General features: G+C 41.7%; 2 protein-coding genes and 1 long non-coding RNA gene across 3 annotated transcripts; all 3 read right to left on the minus strand.

Moving 5' to 3' along the window:
• Positions 1-539: 539 nt before the first annotated feature.
• Positions 540-4,844, minus strand: LOC127321310 (protein CLT2, chloroplastic). Its single transcript, XM_051350333.2, has 10 exons — positions 4,396-4,844; positions 4,124-4,269; positions 3,923-3,960; positions 3,451-3,566; positions 2,407-2,506; positions 2,284-2,319; positions 2,107-2,157; positions 1,784-1,907; positions 1,291-1,416; positions 540-985 (listed from the first exon to the last, which is right to left on the minus strand). Exons 1-10 carry the CDS (start codon positions 4,737-4,739, stop codon positions 828-830), a joined length of 1,239 nt encoding a protein of 412 aa, XP_051206293.1. The 5' UTR covers positions 4,740-4,844; the 3' UTR covers positions 540-827.
• Positions 4,845-6,935: 2,091 nt separating this feature from the next.
• Positions 6,936-11,656, minus strand: LOC127321292 (uncharacterized). Its single transcript, XR_007863965.2, has 4 exons — positions 10,012-11,656; positions 8,295-8,476; positions 7,762-7,944; positions 6,936-7,431 (listed from the first exon to the last, which is right to left on the minus strand). It is a non-coding gene; the product is annotated as an uncharacterized lncRNA (long non-coding RNA).
• Positions 11,657-15,665: 4,009 nt separating this feature from the next.
• Positions 15,666-18,229, minus strand: LOC127321291 (uncharacterized). The gene is made up of 4 exons (XM_051350314.2): positions 17,847-18,229; positions 16,045-16,428; positions 15,860-15,947; positions 15,666-15,767 (listed from the first exon to the last, which is right to left on the minus strand). Exons 1-3 carry the CDS (start codon positions 18,126-18,128, stop codon positions 15,906-15,908), a joined length of 708 nt encoding a protein of 235 aa, XP_051206274.1. The 5' UTR covers positions 18,129-18,229; the 3' UTR covers positions 15,666-15,767; positions 15,860-15,905.
• Between the last annotated feature and the right edge of the window lie 1,211 nt (positions 18,230-19,440).

Genomic DNA, 19,440 nt, shown 5'->3' on the forward strand with positions numbered 1-19,440 from the left:
CCACGGCAGCGACGAGGAGGCGGTGATGGCGCAGACCTTCGCCATCAGCGAGGCGGAGGCGAGGGCGCGCTTCTACCGGGAGGAGGCCAACGCCGTCCGCCAGGTATGGAGTACGAGGCGGCCCGCGTCCGCCAGGTCAAGCTCGAAATAGTCGAGCTTGACAAGGACGACGCGTGAAGACTTCCACACCACCGACCATCTCCGCCAGCAACGGCACCACCACACGCGCCATAGCTCGAAAGTGGCCGCATTTTGCTTATTTATCTAGGTTAAGGTTGCCGGTGTACCAGTATTATGTCAATTGCATGAACTATGTAAGTATCGATGCTCAATCGGAGCATCTATGTCATCTATAAACTATGATCATCGCCTGAAATTACCCGCACCAATTCGAATTCCTGTTTTCAGTTCCATTTTACGGGTTCTATTCTGCGCCACTGCAAATTTCAGCAGAACTCACGTTTTCGGTGAGTTTGCGTTTTTTCAGGCTCTACTAGAGATGCTATAAGAACTGAGCACACAAGACGCAGATGGGCGAATGAAGCAACTAAACCTTTTCCTGTCCTGTCAACATTCTCCCTCTCCTTTGCCTGTAACGCAGACAAGTTTTCAACCCGGGCTATTCAGAGTATGCTACAAGTTTAAACTACTCAATGCCTGGCTGGAATGATGATTTCTCAGGTATAAATGATTGCAGAGCAAGCGGCGAACTCATCAGCAGCTATGTACAGATCTGCGCTGCCGGTAACCAATGAAATAAAATCCTAATGCTGTACCAATGTGCACCAAACTTCACTGCCGTCCTTGTATGTGATTCCGGTTTAGAATTAGTCGTTCTTCACTTGATCAGCTGAATTCTGGGGAAGGTTGTACAGGAGCAGCCCAAGCACCAAGACACCAACACCCACCAAAAACGACGTGCTCAAGCTTGTCCCTCCAGGCATGTATGGCAGAGGAAGCGAGAGTACATAAATGGAAAGAGGTACTGCAGGGAAAGGAGAGATTAGACAGAAATGAATAGGGCTGACAGAACAGAAGAATAATATCTATTTGTATATTTGCACCCATATGCCAGGTGCCAGGTGCTTAGAAGGATATATGTCTTGGCACATACCACACCTATACATGTCTCAATTTTCAAACATCTCTAGTAAAATCCAAACAAAACTCAGACTTAAAGTACTGCATCGTCTCGGCATTTTTTTACTCAACTTTCTGAACCTGTGCTTCGTACGCATGAACTATGGTAGTGCTAGTAAACTATTCAGGGGGTGTTTGGTTTATACTGACCTGCTAAAGTTGCTGTTAGAGATGCAACGAGTGCAGTAGACATCTTCACCAGATTAAGCACAGAAATGTTGAAAGCCATGTTCATAGTTATGAAGAGCAGTGGTAGCAAAGGGGCACCAGGGCAACCTGAAAATTTACAATTTAATCACATGATTGAGATATCTTTAGAGAAAAGTGGCTGCGGGAGCCTAGTCTCTCATCATGACGTATAGTGTTTACTAATCAGTGGTTAAGCCACCGAGTGACCAAGATATGACCGTCGATTTTATGAATTTCAATATCTAGCTAGGCCTTTAAATGTGTCCGCCTATGCCATGCATAACCGAACAGTTTGTCCAGGCAAATGAAAAGAGAACAGCAACACATGTTAGTGGAAGATTCTAGGGAAGGTTTTTTCCTCAACCAACAACAGATTTAAGCAATATATTATATATGGTATACAAAGCGCAAATATTTAGCATCCAAAGATACTACAACCAGGAGCAGTACTCACCGTTGAGATTACCCCCAATATTCAGAAAGCAGACAGCACCACGGTTTACATATGCAGGGAGCTCAGCCAATGGAATGCCTTTCAGATTAGAGAGAAATGGAAGGAGCAGGAAAACAAAAAGAGCCTGCATAGTCCAACATAGCATATTGGAAGTGAACAAAAAGGAGAAAATTCTATGGATTGCGCAATGTATAAGGATAAAACAACCATGAGAGAACTCCATAGCGCCGTAAAGTACCAGACAAGACGGTTCGAGTAACATTTCTATTTTCACTAGTTATTACACTTAAAATGAACAAAACGAAGATGAATTTATAGCTTACCTGGAATCCTGACCCAAAAGAGTTCACCACAAATATGTCAGGCCGCTTTCCCTGTGTAGAAACACACAGAATCAACCCGTCATGCTTTGAGCCTCAAAACATGCTTTAAATAACACTAAAATTAGGTACAACAAATATTCACACGCATTATCGCCTGAAATTACTTTTGTAACTAACCTCAAGGCGTTTTGCACCATCAATGAAAACAAATTCCTGCCATAACAATACGGAAATAACGACATTTAGAGTTGGGATAACTGAAAGTTTCGTCAGAGGTACACAAAAGCAAGTTCACTAAACCTTGATTACAGATGCACCAGCCTGGCATGCAGATGAAGCCATCAAAACTGCTGGCCAAAAAAAGTTGACATCAGATAGAAATGGACCACCAGTTCCTCCACTGCGTTCATAAAATAAAAACATGTCCAGGAAAGATTCAAAAGCCAATCAATACATAAAATACATCCATATTCTCCATATTAGTAACATCATGTCCATGCTTCATTTCTTAGTCGGTGTATTTTGTCCAAATTTTTGATTCATCATTTTTCCATTTTGTACCATCTGAACATTTGGAAGGTCGATCATGTGAGGACACTATGCTACCAAACCACATAATAATTAACCCATCTATAGGTGATCACGCCACAAACATTTCCTATTGAGTTTTATTCCAATTCATTGGTGTTTTTGGTGGGAGAACGATACCAATAGCACTGGTGCATATCGTTGCACGTGCCTTTCAGAAATAAGTATTAGGATGATTAACCTAAACCAGTAAGACAGATACATGACACATCAACTTTGTGACTTATAGTGCCGGCATACGTGCTAATACTTAGTTACATAACCTTCAAAAACAAATAAGAGGGAGCTATCTGTATGCCATTGGAACATGTCAGGTAACTACCAGAAATGTCCCTAGCCCTATGCCCTGGATGCTACTGAGAAGATGGAATGCAGAAAGGCCTATGCCCTGGATGCTACCGAGAAGTTGGATTGCAGAAGAGACTAAGTTAGATTTGTATTAATTGGCCAGGTTCGTGGTACTAACTTTCCAACAAATTCTAGTTCAACTGCAATTATTTAGTGGATCGAAACAAAACTTTGTCGCATAAATATTCTTCTATTACATCCACATCCTACAATATAACCATTCTGATGCATGGAAGATTTCACCTTATCGGAAGTATAGTCTTTAGGAAGCATGTCCAGTAAACTATACCAATGAATCCAAGATGCCGAATATAACAGACACTGGAAACCATTCAATGCAGACTACGAGAACAATGATGAACTACACAAATAAGTAGTCAAAACAAGGCTAGCTGATGTAATACATACCTTACTACTGATAGAATTACTCCAGTGGTAACAAGTAGGCATCCAAGAATTTGATTTGCTCTATATTTCCTTCCCAAAATGACAACAGATAAAATAAGCTGCCATACCAAAAAAGACTGCAAGGCAACCGCAAGCATGTTAGGAGTATTTAGCATGCACCAAATCATCTAAAGGAAGTACTAATCATCGTGCACGTATGTTAAATCTACCACTGCAGGTAGCAAGATTATCAAGTGGTACTTCAGAAAGTAGTGAGATTTGTAACAAAAGAATTAACATCAAGAGAAATGGTAAGCAAATTGAAATAAATAAATTTCTGATGCTGCAAAGATAGGTTTAGATGTGATCAAGTTCATACAGGATTGGATGCAACCAATACACAAGAACGTTCATAGTTTGCACAATACAATAGATATTTGGAACTGAACCTGTGGAGAATTTAGACCTGTCAGGCGAAATCAAAACATAGTACCTGAGACAACACTGGAATAGATGGTCCGGGCAACATAGCTGTGAGCACAGACAAACAAGCAAGCAAGGAACTCGTCTTAGTTATGATCCGAATTCTCAAGAAATCATATTTCAAACACAGTAGCTGCTAAGAAGTAAGAACCACATTTGAAATAGTACTACATTCTGACAGTGACGTTCGAATATCAGTATCAGTAATCACCTGCAGCAGCCATGCCTGAAGCAACCCCCATCGCCTCTAGTAAGCCAATTAACATGAAGCGCGATTTGGGGAGTGCTAGCATTTCTTTACTGACAATACCAGCGCGGTATCTTATGAAGAGAATGGAGAAGTACACTATAACGTACCTGCAAAAGTCAGGAAGTACGCGACCACTTAATAAAATTGATGTTTGCAGGAATAGTGTACAAAAAAATAGCATGCATTTCACTGAAGAATTGAGCTTAGCCTGTAACGCAACTGCACAAACCTACCCAAACGTGAGGACTTGCGCGAGGAAGAAGGGGTAATCCTTCATGGGCACGAGCGCGAGCTTGTACAGCACCCGGTTCATGACCGCGAGCACCACGGTGGCCGCCGCCGCCGCCGTGATCCCCGTGCGAACGCCGCCCCCACCATCGTCTCCTTCCGCGGAAACCCCAACCGCCGCGGGCGCCCGCCCGCGCCGCGTCTCCCCGCCGACCCCACGGGAGGCGGCGAGGCCCAGACGAGGGAGGGAGGCGCGGATGGGGGTCAGGCCCCGGTGGATGCCGCGGCGGGGAGGAGGCGGCGATGGGCACGGGAGGGAGGCAGGGAGGAGGAGGAGCGAAATTGACATGGCGGTCGCGGTGGGGTTTGAAGATTTCGCGGGGGTTCGCTGGTTGGTTGGTTCCGTCGACGGCGACGGCGACGGCGACTGCTGTGGTGCGCCGCCGCGCGTGCTGATTTATTAGGGGCTAAACGGTCAACATCACGCGATGCTGCGACCACTCGTGTCGCTGACCAGTGGCCCCACATCCGGATTACAGCTTGTTGACGTATTGTTTGGATCTCTTGTCATGCTCCATTTGATAGCAAGCAAGGCCTTCGCTAATTAGAGCGCACAATTCACTCTGAGGCAAACGATCTACTCCTATATGAGTTGAGTTCTTTCCTGTGATGATCAAGGGAGATGAATGCATGTCAGATGTCGAAACTACTTCTGAGAACATTTCGTTTTAGTTACGATTCGAATTCTGAAGAAACCATACTTCAAGTACTGTAGATGGGGAACTACACTTGAAATACTGCATTCTGAAAGTGAAGTAGGAATATCAGCGTTAGTAATCACCTGCAGCAGCCATGCCTAAAGCAACACCCATTGCTTCTAGCAAGCTAACTGGGTCTCGGTACTCGTGTTTGTAGCTCTTTTGACCATAGAGAGCCTATTGTGGTAAACTGAAAGTACTATCCAAGATCAGCTTCATCTAAAGATTACCTATAATGTCCATGATTTCGAGGCCTGATGTTTTTCTCCCGCAGGAGGATTGTGGTACCCAAGGCCTGCAAGGAAGGAAGAAACATTGGCCTGAAGCCCATGCAGTTTGCCATTTTCTGGATGTCCATTAACCCGCTGGTTCTACAAAATTTCATCCCACATCAACAAGAATCAGTGCAAGAAGGTTCTACAGACCAGATGGCGTTTCATTAGCAAAAGCTTATACTCCTTCCATATGTTTATTCTTATGTCTGATAATCACAATGCCATATTATTTGATTAATTTATCCTTTAACATGTGGCATCAGAAAGTCTCTCCTTTTAGCAAGATCATTGTCCTTTCCCATTGGTTTGAGTATGCCGTCATTACTATTCAGTGAATATTTCTATAATCCTGCCACAGGAGCTCTCAAGAAAGTTAGTTACAACCGAGATACCATTTTGCTTCACTGATTTCCAGTTACATATTATATGAATGTATGGTGGACCAGTTGCCTCCAAATGCTCTTGGTTCCAGAAAATCAGAGCTAGCATGATGATGAATGATCACATTTCTAGCATGATGATGAAACATGAAAAGTGCCCACATGCCAAACCGCAAAGCCATTGCCTCCCTCACCCTCCTTGTCACTTGGGAGATTTGGAACTAGCGAAACGCAAGGGTCTTCAAAAATAAGCATATGCCACCTTTAGTTCTCCTAGAAAAAATAAAAGGGAAGCACGTTTGTGGGTAACCACGGGTGCGAAGCATTTGGATTAAATCATGCTGGAGAGTAATCCCGTTTTGTATTGTATTTGTTCCGGACCATATTGTCAAAATACTTCTTCTTAATTAATAGATTGGGGCAAGGCTTTTGCCCCCGTTTCAAAAAAAAAAAAAAAAAAATCTAAGGAGATGAATGAACTAAATTTCATAAGATGGAAACATATTCCAAAACGACCAGGTTGTGACTGCCTGACTGGCATGACCTTGCAGATGAGAAGGTAATTTTTGGTCTGCACTCTGTAGTCACATATACCATGTTTTTCAGGTCTGTATTCTATGTCCGTTTCTGGTGTCCATGGAATGTTAATAATGAGAATGTGTGCGCAGCAGTGCCTTCGGTGCTAACACAGCTAAAAGACAGTCAGTGGAAAGGGATGTGCGCGAGGTTGCACTGGGATGGGCAAGGTTGGACTGGGATCATCTCAGTACGTGAATGTGCGCAATCTCAGGTAAGCTACTGTAAACAACACTTTTGCACATCGGCTGAAGAGTAGTAGAAAGCTGGGATAACTTTGACTGATACCCGTCCACGTTTTCAGGGCTTTCCTGGAAGCTATCAGCTCCAAGGCACCATCCAGAGCAAGCACAGGCAGATCGGCTACACTGTACCTCCCCGTCTAGCATTTGAACATTTGCGCTTGAGAGGAAGCTGATGATGCAAAGCGTCAACAGACGTGACTGTGTACACTCCGTGAGAACTGACAAGCATCTTCAGATGGCCACACTGGGGGAAGTGCATCAAAACTGCAATTTTAATTACTAGCATCTATAGGGATGCTTTACACCATATATGATCTGAGAGCATTTTCGTATACTGGATCAAGATATAGCGTATATCTAACAGACTACCTGAATATCCAAATTACAGATAAAAAGTAATCATTCTATCACTGCAACTTTGTCTATTTCACCTCAAAGTGTCTCATGAAACAAGCTTTCCATGCAAAAAAGTCGTGTAGAAAAGGTGAGTACAAAAGCAATCAACAGAGCTTCTAAAGAAGTTCCTTTTCGTAGTTTATCAGCATATATGCATCTCTTTCAAGCTCTTCAGGAGGATAAGATAGGATGGTCAATCTGGGACGAAATTTGGTACCTAAACCAACTCAAAACTTTTGAAAATCATTGTCATCTGCTATTCAAAACCACCACCTTGTTTGTGTCCGGGTAACATACAAGAGGCGTGATGAAGGAATCAAATGGGCTTCCTCGTCAACTAGTGCAGCTTCTGAAGCCAGCCCACAACAGTTCAATCATTACTGTCCATGGAACCATCAGAAACTTCTTACCCTGTAATGGGAAAAGGAATGTATCAGAAACTAAAGACAACCATTTCCTGACTGCATTGATAGCAGAGTGCCTAAATGATACAACTCATAATCCCCGAGAGAGCAAGGCTAAAACTAATCAATGTAGATTAATAAGGTATTTGTGAACAGATGGCAACAAAGCATCCATATACAAATTGGAACTGAAAGATCTATCGAGAATCCATATCAGGTGTATCTGATACTACTCCGTAATATAAATGACAGTGAAAAGGTAGTAGTGTGGTGAAAACTTGGAACCACAGTACATGAATCTTAATTGTCATATACAGATAGATGAGACAATACCTACCTAATTAGTAGACATTAGTGAATCAGAGAATCACACTTCAATTATAGTTAGAGACAGGTGTGGCGAAGGAATCAAAGGGGCTTCCGCATCAACTACTGCAGCGTCTAATGCCAGCCCAACAACAGTTTCATCATTACTGTCCATGGAACTATCAGGTTTGTATACCTTCAGAATCTTCTTATCCTGAAAGAGGAAAAGGAATGTATCAAAAACTAAAGACAACTATTTCATGACTGCATTGATAGCAGAGCGCCTATATGATAGAACTCATAATCCCCGAGAAAGCAAGGCTAAAACTAATCAATGTAGATTAATAAGGTAGTATTTGTGACCAGATGGCAACAAAGCACCCATATACAAACTGGAATTGAAAGATCTATCAACCGTACTGGAACCTAAGTGAAAGAAAATGCATATCAGGTGCATCTGATAATACTCCGTAGTATAAATGACAGTGAAAAGGTAGTACTGTGGTGAAAATTCGGAATCACAGTACATGAATCTTAGTTGTCAGATACGGATAGAACACCTACCTAGTTAGTAGACATTAGTGAAACAGAGAATCACCATCCAAATATAGTTAGAGACAGGCATAACGAAGGAATCAAAGGGGCTTCCTCATCAGCTACTGCAGCTTCTGATGCCACCCAACAACAGTTTCGGCATTACTGTCCATGGAACCATCAGGTTTATATACCTTCAGAATCTTCTTATCCTGAAAGAGGAAAAGGAGTGTATCGGAAACTAAAGGCAACCATTTCATTACTACATTGATAGCAGAGCACCTATATGATACAACTCATAATCCCCAAGAGAGCCAAGCTAAAACTAATCAATGTAGATTAATAAGGTATTTGTGACCAGATGGGAAACAGAGCACCCATATACAAATTGGAACCGAAAGATCTATTGACTGTAGTGGAATCTAAGTAGAAGAAAATATATATTAGGTGTATCTAATACTAATATAAATCAACAAAAAACAGTGCAAAGGTAGTACTGTGGTGAAAATTCAGAATCACAGAAGATGAATCAATGAGAGAATGCCTACCAGTCAGTAGACATAAGCGAAACAGTGAATCATGTTGGATATTTTGATCTAGGCTAAACCCTAGGTCAACAATTACGGCCGCTACAATACACTGCTACAGTAAGTCGGTGCTACAGTAGGCGTGCCACAGTGCCTTGATTGGAGGCACACACAAAATATCTTCCGACAGGTGGGTCCCCCTGTGGTGCTATGCTTATCTGCAAATAAGGGAGTTGTACCTATGGGACATATGAGGTACTAAGACTAAGAATAGACACTCAAGAACTCTCTCCCTTTTAGCTGCCCAATCCAGCAGCGCATAGCAGCCACAGGAAGGCCCCATCAGCAGCTCTTAGATGTTCTAGGAGCTGTCCCGAAGAAGAAGAATCAAGGGGCTTCATCTTTGAAGCCCTAGATGACGTTTCCACATGCTAAGATAAGTTTCCACTAATTTCATCTCTTTTATGTGGTTCAAATCTTGAGCTAGTTGATCCAAGGGATCCAACAATGGTATCAGAGCAAGTCTTGCTCAAGATTGAGCCCATTTTTAAGTTTCTTTTCTTGCTTATATGCATCTGTTCTAAGGGTATTTGCTCTGATGTTTTTATGCTTGTACTTATGCTAAGACCTATGCCCTAGATGCTATGTAAGCAAGCTTAAGTCCATGCTTATGCATGATTATGCTCGCCTTATGCCCATATGCTGCTATCTAAAGGGGCATATGCACATATTTATGTGCTTAAGATGCTGCTAAGCCTAAAGGATATGCCCAAGATTAAGTTATTTATTAAGTTACTTCCCCTGCCCTAAGATATATTTGTGCTGAGTTTTATGCTTATGTTCATGTTTGGTAAATCAAGTTCAAGAACAAAGTTCTTGTTCCTGATATAAGGTATGCCCTGTTTTAGCCCTAACGGAGGAAGGAAAGGATCTAGGGTTTCAATTTATGCAATTATTAGAAGGGGATTAAGGACAATTATGCAAACCCTAATGTTTTCCCCATTTTCTGGAAACCCTAGATGCCAACTTTCTAATGTTTCTCCTCTGAAATAAGGTTATGGTTTCGGAATTATGCAATTAAGAGGATGGGGACGAGTTAATCTCATCCTATTCCTAACCCTAAAGTGGGAAAAAATTCCCAAATCATCGGAACCCTAATTGGGAAATCCCAAATTTAACGAACCCTAATCCTAAAGTTTTTGAGGGCAGTGGATGCGTACCTTAGGGCTCCGGTGCCTGTCGTCGTCGTGCGACGTCGCCGTCGCCACCATCTCATGCTTGTGAGCATGCTCGGGTTCGCACCCGAGTGGCTTCGCCGTCCGCTGCTCCGGCCGGCGTCTCGTTTCCTCTGACGCTTGTCGTCGGGAACACGCCGCTTTGCTGGACTGGCAAGGGGAGGCTATCGTCGACGCGGAACGCCCGCTCGCACGCCGTCACCTTGCAAAGGGCGCCGCCGAAAGCCGCTCGACGGAGCCATGCGCAAGCTAAAGCCGCACATGATTCCGTCGAGTGGGACTAGACGGCGCCGCCATCTTCTTCCGCTGCGGCAGGCGCTCGCACTAGCTCGTCGCCGCCACGGGAGAGGAGCGAAAGAGGAGGGGAACAATATGAGCTAGGGTTTCGGGGAGGAGAGGCGGCCGGGCGGTGGTTTTGTTCCACGCTCGTGTCGTCCTCAGCCATTGGATCGGCATCTAATGGCCTTTAGTGATGCGGGTGTTAAATGGGCTGGACCAATTTCGGCCCAGTCCGGAAGTTTTTCCCAAATTAAGTTTTCCCTCTCTTTTATTAAGTAATAGTGGGCTGCATAATAAAGATTGGGCTAAAGTAAATAAGTATTAAAGGGCCAAATTTTGCATGGCACATTATGCTTATTAATGTTAAGGTAATTCCTTAATGTTTTATTATTAATCATGCAATTAGATGCCATGCCCAATTATGAATAATGCCTTCTTTTCCCCTTAAGGCATTTTATTATTATGATTATCATGGCATTATTATTTGATGCTTAAGTGTTTCTGAAATAATTTTATGCCGTGATTAATTGTTTCAAGGCATTTTTATGTCTTGACATTATTATGATGATTATTGCTATCATTATGTCATAAAAAAAAATCGCTGCAAAATTAACCTCACAGTTCTCGAATTAAGCATGGCTTGTGTCTGTCATTCTGGCCAAAGCTGATTGGCGGGCATTTTGACCATGAAATTTTATTGATCTGGTTCACTTCTGGCCAAAGCTGATGTGAACTGGATTAATGAAAGAAGTTTATGTATGTGAGGATTTAATTAAGTGTGGCCATTCTGTCCACAAAATTTTTATTGATTCTTACCCATCCCTGGCTAAAGCTGTTTTGGGTCTGATCAATAAAAGAAGTTCATAATATTGATGCTTCTTAAAGCATCTAATTCCTCTTGCAGCACCTAATGCTTTTCTTATTGCCGGAATAATTAACGGCATAGAGTAATGAAATGATAGCAATTTCATGATTCTCCTAAAAAGCACCTAAAGGTGTTGAAAAATTATGATGCCCTTAAAAGGGATTATAATGATGAGTGAAAGGATTCAAAATTAAGTAGTTTTTGTTTTGAGCTATACTTAAGTTTTGGGCATAAATATACCTAAAGATGACATTTCATGGCTACTAAACCATGGACTGTCATATTCAATTGCCCACCAATAAAGTTTATGTCCCTAAGCTATGCATGTTTTATAAGGTTGTTTCTATCAAATGTCTCTAAATAAATAAAGTGTGGTTTGTGTTTATCATTTTGGCCAAAACTGATTGATGAACACATGACCACAAAATTTTATTGTTCTTGTCCACTTATGGGACTAATTCAATAAAAGAAGTGCATCAAGACATGAATTTAATTAAGTGTGACTGTTATTTGCCATTCGCCAAAGCTAATTGACGAATATCCGATCACAAAATTTTGCTTTGGTCTTGTCCATTTCTCGCCAAAGCTGATGTGGGCTAGATCGGTGAAAGAAGTTAAAGAATCTATAAAGTGTGACATGTATTTATTATTCGGCCAAAGCTGATTAATAGATACTTGCTCACAAAATTTTGTTGTTACGTCTACTTCTAGCTAAAGCTGATGTGAATCAGATCAACAAAAGAAGTTTATGATCTGGGAAAGTTTTTCAAGCATAAGGCTTATGGACATGCAAAATAGGCCACAAATATTTAAAGCTCCTCCGGGAGATTAAGCTAAGGACATAAATTAATTGATTGGATATTAAGTTGATGTAAGTTTTTTTTTTATGCTTACAATTAACTTTCATATGCTTCTGCAATCAAGTGCCTCTGATTAATTCCCAGATCAATCAACTTATGAAGTTTTGAACATCTATGATCATTATCATGATCATTAAGCTGTCCCTAACTAAGTCATCTCTAATTAAAATGGAACCAAAGAGAAGTTTTGATTGGAGATTTAATGATTATTTTGGGACAAGATGTGACACATGAATTCATTCTGACCAAAGTTGATTGGATACATGTGTCATATCCTAAGATTCAATGTTCTCATGAGGAATTATGTTATGTATGATCATTTTTAAAGTTTGTGATCATATCCCTATTGCTATTATTTACTAATTCAGCCATATGTTTCTGGCTGATTTTAGTTTCATGAGGCCGTAAGTAATGAATATATATAGGTTCAATTAGCTCCCATTAAAGAAATTTTGATTATTAAGGTATTGATGAGAATTCAATGGATTTCTTGTCTATTAATGGCTGTTGGGAGCAAAACCCAGTACGGATCTGGGGGAGCGTGCTAGTAAGGATCTAGGGAAGCAATTTCCTAGTTCATTTATAATAAAGTTTTTCCTGGCATTAATGGAGAAGCAATTTCAAGAGCTTCTCAAAATTATTATGAGATCATGTTGATCATGAAAAATCATGATTTAAGGCCTGCGATATAATGAAATCATGAAGCTTATGAGTTCACTTTATTATGTCATTTACAATAAAGTACACAAGGTGAACTAGGATTAAGTTCCAAGATCTTAGCATCCTTAAGGAAAGTGTGTAAACACTTTCGATAAAATATACAATATCATTATGGTCTCATAAATAAGAAAGTTCTAACGAGAAGTCTTTAAAATAGATTGGAGGCTAATGTTTAAAGCTACTGGAATATTTCCACAAGCATAAAATAAGTTCTTCATCCTCCATTCCGATAACAAGATTTGTTATTGACTTCTCTATTAAAGGTGGAATATTTATTATGGAAGTTCATCGAAATGGTGAGCCACAGCTCGGTTCACATTTCGAGGGGGAGAAATTGAACTTCCCATATGAACTTCGCATTAAGAAAGATGTATTTCATCAGACTTCCCATATGAACTTCGCATTAAGAAAGATGTATTTCATCAGGTATGTTTATATTCCACTATTAATGTGTATTTATATTTCACTCTTAAGTAATTTAAGTTGAGCTTAAGTTGATCATTACTAAGTACCACTTAAGTCAGATTTCTTAAGTTTTCATCTCCAAAGGACATCATTATCACTAAGAATGTTAATTGCATAAGATTAGCTATTTATTCCTAGTGACAATTCTTAAAGTGTTTGTGCCATGTTTCCTAAATAAGATAAAAGCCTATTGACTTGGCTCCCTATAATGATTCCCCTCTAAGGAGGATAATAAAAGGTTTATTACTCTGAAATGGAGTATGATGTTGAAAAAAAACTAAAAGGGAGCAGTCAATTGGTTAATGTTGCATGGCAATTAAGAACTCTATCATGGACATCATGAGAAGAGCTATTTCTAACTTCCAGGTCGTCAAGGATTACCTTGATGATGTTAAGGACCAATTTTAAAAAGGTCTCTCTAATGTTTAAGCAGCATGTCTCTTTAAAAGACATGTTGATATATATAATGTGACTGGGAGTTTGAAAGAAAGGTGGTATATGACCACCAAAATTCAAGTTCTTGGAGATGAAAATTTAATAAGGTTCTTCTTTTATGAATAATACAATTAGCGACTGACAGTGGTACAAGGCTCAAAAAGAAAGTAAGTTTAATAAGAATTTTTCCGTTTAATCAATATTGTGTTTGATTATGAGTAATAGGGATATTACATGAGACCCGAGGTTTTTCCTCAGGGCCGATAAGTTCATCTTAGTGATGTTCTTTATGTTACTCAAACTCACTAAGATGGGTCCATATAGGGGAGTATTAAGTTCATTCTAAAGTTTTATGTTTACTCCCTTAAGGGCAATAAGTTATTAAGTCTTTCCTCATGTTGCCACCAATAATTTAGTTATTATGTGCCCTTAAATTTTTTTTTTTTGTGTGTCCGGGTTATTTGGCAGACATAAGTCCAGGATTGGACCCCTGGAAAATTATTAAGAAAAGCTTTGCCTTATTAGCACAAGCACTAAAGCAATTGTATGTTATATATGACAATAAGGGATTACATGCTCACATTTAAGAAACATGATGACCACCAAGTTGTGGGTCTCTAAGGTATTTTGCAAGGAGTGAAAAGTGCACATAAGTTTCATCCACTAAAGTTTCACCCTTGCGGGGGAGCCATATTGTGGAATGGTTTCACCCAAATTTACTCGAAGCATCGTTAAAGATGCAAACTTAGTTGTGGCATGTTTTAATCCCTATGTCTTTAAGATATGGATTTGTGTCCCTAATCCATACCAATTTAAAAATTAATAATATCCCGGGACACATTATGTAAGAGTGCAGATTATTCGAGTAGCATGTCAAGAGGTAACTGCCATACCTAAGACATTGTGAAAGATTGATTCCAGAGTCAAATATATTCTAGGCCTTGATGAATTAAGTTTTGGTGTTCAGCAAATAAGTACTAAATGTAAGGCGTAAATGTTGAACACTACATAAGTTTAACTAATGGGTGCTTGGTATATAAGCATTGTACTAAAGATATTAAGTACTAAGCACCATATTTAAGAGGCTTGCCTTCTAAAGTTGCCGGCATTAAGATTATATGGCAGCCTATTGTTAAAGGGACAAATTATGACTCTGGAAACAAGACATATTTGTGTTCTCTGATTAAGCGCGCACATATGCATAAGTATATCTATACATAAGAGAACAAAGCGCACTCTTGGGACCATTGCAACACCATTTCCCCATTTACCTAAGGAGAGTTCATTCCTTCGATGAAGTGATGTGCTGTAGTCAATCAGTTCAACGGTACTTAATTGACCGTTGTAATTTATTGTCTCTGTATAAGCTTCAACAAAGGGATGGGCTCATAAGTTTTTCACTTAAGTATAAAGTTTATTGAGCTCATAAGTTAAAGAAGTTCCATTTTGAGATAAGATGGTATATTGTAGCAACTGGGTTCTCATGCGGTATAACCGACCGCAGCAATGCTTTTGTCTTGTATGCCATTTTGTCGATGAATGGACTTATAAGTTTAGCCTTACGATCAAGGGGGAGAATGTTGGATATTTTGATCTAGGCTAAACCCTAGGTCAACAATTACGGCCGCTACAATACACTGCTACAGTAAGTCGGTGCTACAGTAGGCGTGCCACAGTGCCTTGATTGGAGGCACACACAAAATATCTTCCGACAGGTGGGTCCCCCTGTGGTGCTATGCTTATCTATAAATAAGGGAGTTGTACCTATGGGACATATGAGGTACTAAGACTAAGAATAGACACTCAAGAACTCTCTCCCTTTTAGCTGCCCAATCCAGCAGCGCATAGCAGCCACAGGAAGGCCCCATCAGCAGCTCTTAGATGTTCTAGGAGCTGTCCCGAAGAAGAAGAATCAAGGGGCTTCATCTTTGAAGCCCTAGATGACGTTTCCACATGCTAAGATAAGTTTCCACTAATTTCATCTCTTTTATGTGGTTCAAATCTTGAGCTAGTTGATCCAAGGGATCCAACAAATCATACTATTATAGTTATAGTCAGAACTTCCTCAACAATCACTAACCCTCTATGTCATTGTCAGATCCATTAGATGACTAGGACTACAAGAGAAAACAGAACAATGATTAGATAATGTAGTGCAATCCATCAAATGCATCTATATAAAGAGGATGACCAAAATGGAAATGCAAACCTGAGTTAGTACAAATCAACTATCAGAGAACTCCAAGCTCTAGTGGCTAACCCTCCGAATTGTTTTCAGATTCATTTGTAGAGCAGGGCTAATAAAAAATTATGACATGAATTAGATAAAACAATGCAAATTCAGACTATATTTCATAATGGAGAGACTGGTGAGGAACTGAGGATAGAACTTACGTAAGTAAGATTGATGTTCCAGGCAGTCATATGGGCTAGTACTACCGAGGATATCAGTATTCCAGCTCCAAGGTTCACTCCAGTAGTGTGAGGGATCAGGAGATAAATGAAGAGGATCATTGAGATGCAGGTTCCCATCATGTATAGTCTATACATCCACAGTGAGAGCCGCTTCTCCTTCCTAGACCTCCCCAAGAACAGGAAGACAAGAACAGTGCTGATACAGATCCAAACACAACAGTAAATGATGAAAAACAACATGTACTCGGGATCTGGCCTCTTGCTGATATGATTGTACGAGGGGTAGACCGGCACACCCATAGAGGCTGTCAAAAAGAGCTGATAAATGACGCCTGACCAACTATCAAACCACTCAAACATATCCTGCAGAGCAGAAACATATCATCATACAACACATACTTAATTTAGAAACAACAACTGTATGTTTGTGCAGCAGCTCGGGGTATCATCCAACACAAACTGAACATGTTAAAGGGCAGGGCGAAAGAGAGCATATGCCACTAAGCGGGATTATGGGTACGTTTGTGTTGAGCCCAACTTTTCCCTAACAAAATTAGCCTGTAGAACTACCAAAATAATGGCTGAGACGTCTGGCTTCATTTGGTTTGTAGCCAAACTACAAAGGTGCTAAAATGTGTTGTAAAGAGCAGAATTTCAACCATGTTCAGTATTATCTAGTTCAATCATGCTTGGTATCGTACAACACATACTAAAACGAGGATAATGTAGCAACAGCCATGTTTCTGTCCAACAGCTGGTGATATCAACCAAAAACGAAGTTAAACCGTCAAAGTGACCTCCTAACAATAAAGCAAAGGAACAACCAAATAGAGGAAATTATATTGACTAGCACAATACACATGCTTTGCTACGGGTAGAACAAGTAGTCAGCACATGTTTTTAGCCAAACAAATTAGAATTGTTATTGCTGGCTGCAAATGAGCAATGAAACATAATACTGTATATGAAAGCATTTACTCCAATGATCCAACAGCTCGTGATATCAAGCAAAAAAACGAACTGGGCCTGTTAAACCGTCAAAGTGAGCTCATGAAAATAAAGCAAAGGAAGAACCAAATAAAGGAAATTATATTGACCATCACGATACACATTAGAATTGTTATTAGCCAAACAAATTAGAACTGTTATTGCTGGCTGCAAATGAGCAATGAAACATAATATATGAAACCATTTAGCTATGATCCATTGTGTCGTTGTTGGACGGGGATGAAAAAACTTGAGACATCTATTTAGTTGCGATATGGAAATAGCAGCATTAACTCAATCCTCACAGTCACATCAGCTATCAATCAGCAGAACAAACGCCCACAAATCTAGCGGCCTGCACCTAGCAGCAAAGCACGAACGGAGAGAAGGCAATCACCATCAGCTAGTAGAACAAAGTACGCAGCAGGGCAGCTAGAACATATCACGCAAAATCATCATCATCAGCAGCAGCAGCAGGAAAGCACGCACACAGCAGTGGAGTCCTTTGCCCCAAAAATAAAAAGCAGAGGAGGCGCTCGCAGCCTGCTCGAGATACACGCGCGGAGCCGGCGGTCACAGCGCGGTCTGCTCTCGTTCTCTCTCGATCCATCTCCCTCTCTCAATTACTCTCTCTCCACCGGCCCCGGCCTCCCTTCCCCGGCGCCGGCATCTCCAAATCAGGAACATAGGAGACCTGGACTGCAACGGATTACGCGTGCCTCCCCACCCTGATCCCTCTTCCGGTTAGAACGTCAACGGGTTAGACTTGTGGAGGAAGAGAAATGCGTTCTCACCATGAAATTTTGAAGAGTAGAGGTGGCCGACGACGAGGAAGGCGAAGAGGGTGCGGAGGACGAGGAAGAGGAGGACTCGACCGTCCCCAGCTCGAGGTCAACCTCCGGCTCAGTGGAGGCAGGACACGAGTGTCTCGCGGCAGCGGCGACCGCGGCCGCAGCACATCGGGTGGCGGCCGACGCGGACCGAGCGCTGTCCGCGGCATGGACGGCGGCGTCGGCGATGTGGGCGGCGGCGTCGGCGACGTTGACAGCGGCAGGGGCGCACTTGGTCCTCGCCATGGGTGGCTCTCGCTAGGGTTTGGCTTGCCTGGGCGCGAATTTGGTGAAGGGGAGGCGGGGCGGAGGAGAGTTTTGGTCCGGTGGGTTTTGCGGGCGAGAGAGAGACAGGGAGACAGGGATGCTGATTTGAATTTTGAAAGTGAAGCCGGGTGTCCGGCGGCAGAAGCACACTGGTGACTGGTGTGGTGTCTCTGGCCTGCGGGTCCCGGAAAATCCAAATGCGCAGGCGTTTTTTTCTTTTCTTTTTGAGGGAATGAGAAGGCGTTTGTTCAGAGGTTTTAAGATTTTTCTCCGAGAAAAACTAAGGGCATGGCAGACGCGAGAAAGACCGTTTTTATCCGTCGTCCGTTTGCGTCTGAGTGTCTCCAGCGGCCCGACGCATTTCCGCGTCGGCATGAATTATGAAGTTTGAAAATAAAAAAATAAAGAGTTTCAACAAAGTCATAGTTATTACATCCAAATTTTAAAAAATCTATATGAAAATAAGATGGTATTCCTCTAGGCATGGTCTTAATGGCCAGCCAATACCCAGTGATGCTCAATCAGATCCGTCTGCAGCCGTTTGCACACGTTCTCGTCAGTGACTTCTACATTTATATGCAGATAGTTCTCCCAAGATAAAAGCCCCAGGGAGTGGCACAACCAGCTCACCTTGAAATTCCCAGTAGTTCTCATTGCTGCCATCAGGACGCTTGTTCTCAACGATCATGTTGTGCATGATCACGCAACATGTCATCACCTCATGCATGGTCTTCAGCGATCATGTTCTTGCCGGGAGACGGACAATTTCCCACCGAGCTTGGAGCACACCAAATCCGCGCTCCACATCTTTCCTGCAAGCCTCTTGCATCTTGGCAAACCTCCTCGTCTTCTCGGAGTTTGGATTATGGATAATCTTCACCAGTGTGGCCCAGTCAGGGTAGATGCCATCAGCAAGATAATATGGCTTGTCATATTCATTTCCATTGACCTCATAGCTCACCCGGGGAGCTTTGCCTTGCATGAGCCTGTTGAAAACTGGTGATCGGTGTAACACATTGATGTCATTGTTGGAACCGGTCATGCCAAAGAATGAATGCCAAATCCATAAATCTTGAGATATGACAGCTTCAAGAATGACAGTCCGTCCCTCCTCATGCCCGCTGTACTGACCCTGCCATCCAAATGGATAATTCTTCCACTCCCAGTGCATGCAATCTATGATGACAATCATTCCTGGGAACCCTCTAGACTCGTTGATAGACAACAGCCGTCTTGTATCCTCAACATTTGGCTCCCTATAATGCTGTCCGAATACGGCAATCACGGCTCG

The sequence above is a fragment of the Lolium perenne genome, chromosome 4 (genome assembly GCF_019359855.2).
Source record: "Lolium perenne isolate Kyuss_39 chromosome 4, Kyuss_2.0, whole genome shotgun sequence".
Lineage (NCBI taxonomy): Eukaryota > Viridiplantae > Streptophyta > Magnoliopsida > Poales > Poaceae > Lolium > Lolium perenne.

Coding starts and splice junctions, on each gene's coding strand:
- LOC127321310 (XM_051350333.2), bottom strand. CDS start 4,739: ATGTCAATTTCGCTCCTCCTCCTCCCTGCCTCCCTCCCGTGCCCATCG. Junction 3,567..3,922: donor CTATTCCAGTGTTGTCTCAG/GTACTATGTTTT, acceptor GTTGCCTTGCAG/TCTTTTTTGGTATGGCAGCT. Junction 2,507..3,450: donor GTAATTCTATCAGTAGTAAG/GTATGTATTACA, acceptor TTATGAACGCAG/TGGAGGAACTGGTGGTCCAT.
- LOC127321291 (XM_051350314.2), bottom strand. CDS start 18,128: ATGGCGAGGACCAAGTGCGCCCCTGCCGCTGTCAACGTCGCCGACGCC. Junction 16,429..17,846: donor CTACTCTTCAAAATTTCATG/GTGAGAACGCAT, acceptor TCTGCTCTGCAG/GATATGTTTGAGTGGTTTGA. Junction 15,948..16,044: donor GGAACATCAATCTTACTTAC/GTAAGTTCTATC, acceptor ATTTTTTATTAG/CCCTGCTCTACAAATGAATC.